General features: G+C 60.3%; 1 protein-coding gene across 1 annotated transcript in view; it reads right to left on the bottom strand.

Annotated features, from left to right (window-relative positions):
• Window positions 1–228: 228 nt before the first annotated feature.
• The window catches only part of PLLP (plasmolipin), a gene marked incomplete at both ends in the record, with an annotated part of 3,453 nt that continues 2,405 nt past the window's right edge, over window positions 229–1,276 (bottom strand). Inside the window, 3 exons of the mRNA XM_082005498.1 lie at window positions 229–342; window positions 424–543; window positions 985–1,158. Coding sequence (XP_081861624.1) covers window positions 229–342; window positions 424–543; window positions 985–1,158 — 408 coding nt within the window. The remainder of the gene's footprint in view (window positions 343–423; window positions 544–984; window positions 1,159–1,276) is intronic.

The raw sequence follows: 1,276 nt of genomic DNA, 5'->3' as shown, positions 1-1,276 counted from the left end.
CCAGCGAGTCCGTGTCCTGCCAGCGAGGCCGTGGGTGATGGCTGGTTTGTGCTGTGGGTACGTCAGCTGGAAGCATCATCAGAGACCACAGAGCAGCGTCCACGTGACTGGTACTGGCCATTGCTGCCAGCATGGGCTGGTCCAAGAACGAGACCTGGTGGCACGCGAGGCTCCGAGCCACCGAGCCCGGCATGAGCTGGCCCAGGGCTGGGCTTTGCTGTTCGCTCCTTACGCGTGGTCAGTCACTTGGCTGGTGGCCGCGTTGCTGCCGAGTCCTCTCCAGGCACGGAAGCTGAAGAAGGTGCTCGCCCCGTAGGTAATCATCACCAGGCAGGCGAAGAACTGGAAGAGGAGCACACCCCGCGTTGTGAGCGTGGGCGGCCGCCCCAGCCCCGCGGCCCTCGCCTGCCCGCCGCTACTTACGGATGCCGCGGCTCTCCGGTTGTAATCCCACTGCCGCCAGGATGTAGGCTGGACGGCGGCCGCGCACGTTACGAAGGCGGTGACGTACAGGATGGTCGCTGTAGCGTTGAAGATCATCAGCTGGGGAAGGCAAAGAGCAGGTTCATGAGGTCTGGGCTCAGCCTCGTGTGTTGCTGGGGCGAGGGGTGAGCAAAAGGCTCGGTTTCACATTCCTTGCTCTTCCCCAGGAGAACCAGAGGATGAGGGTCCAGCCCCTCACGCCGGGAACCAACCTCAGGTTAACATCTCATTAATGCACCCCAGGTCATGCTGAGAGGTTTCTGGTTGACACCACGACTGCAGCAGTGACGCGGGGGCCGTAACTTTCTGGATTGACTCGGGGTTCCCAGTTTTGAAAAATTTTCTAAGCAATTGAGGGGCAGAAGGAAACAGCGTCGTTGTGCAAAGTGCAGGGACTTTGCTCCACCAGCCCGGGAAAGCCTGAAGCCCTGGTCCTCTCAGAGCATCTCCCAAGAATGTTTCCCACTTGGGACCGCCCCTTGCTCCCTCTCAGCTACGTACCACGAGGGGCCAGGGGATCATGTAGAACTTCAGTTGAAGCTGCAGGAGGTAAGTGACGAAGAAAAGGACCGTTACTATCCAGAAGAAGATGGACACGAACATCACCCAGCCGTATGCAGCGTGGAGGTGGTACGTTGTGTCGGCAATGAGAGCCCACACCAGTAAGCCGAGCACCTGCGGGGGTGAAACGGGGAACGCGTTTGGGGGGTGGTCCTGCAGGTGGAAAGCAGAGCATCGCCCACGAACCCCGGCTAGAGGGACGTCCTGCAAGGCCGGACAGGTGAAACCTGGA

This window comes from Phaethon aethereus (assembly GCF_964289735.1).
Source record: "Phaethon aethereus genome assembly, chromosome: 13".
Classification (NCBI taxonomy): domain Eukaryota; kingdom Metazoa; phylum Chordata; class Aves; order Phaethontiformes; family Phaethontidae; genus Phaethon; species Phaethon aethereus.
Note: the sequence above shows the minus strand (reverse complement) of the source record. Positions and strands in the feature narration are given on the sequence as shown.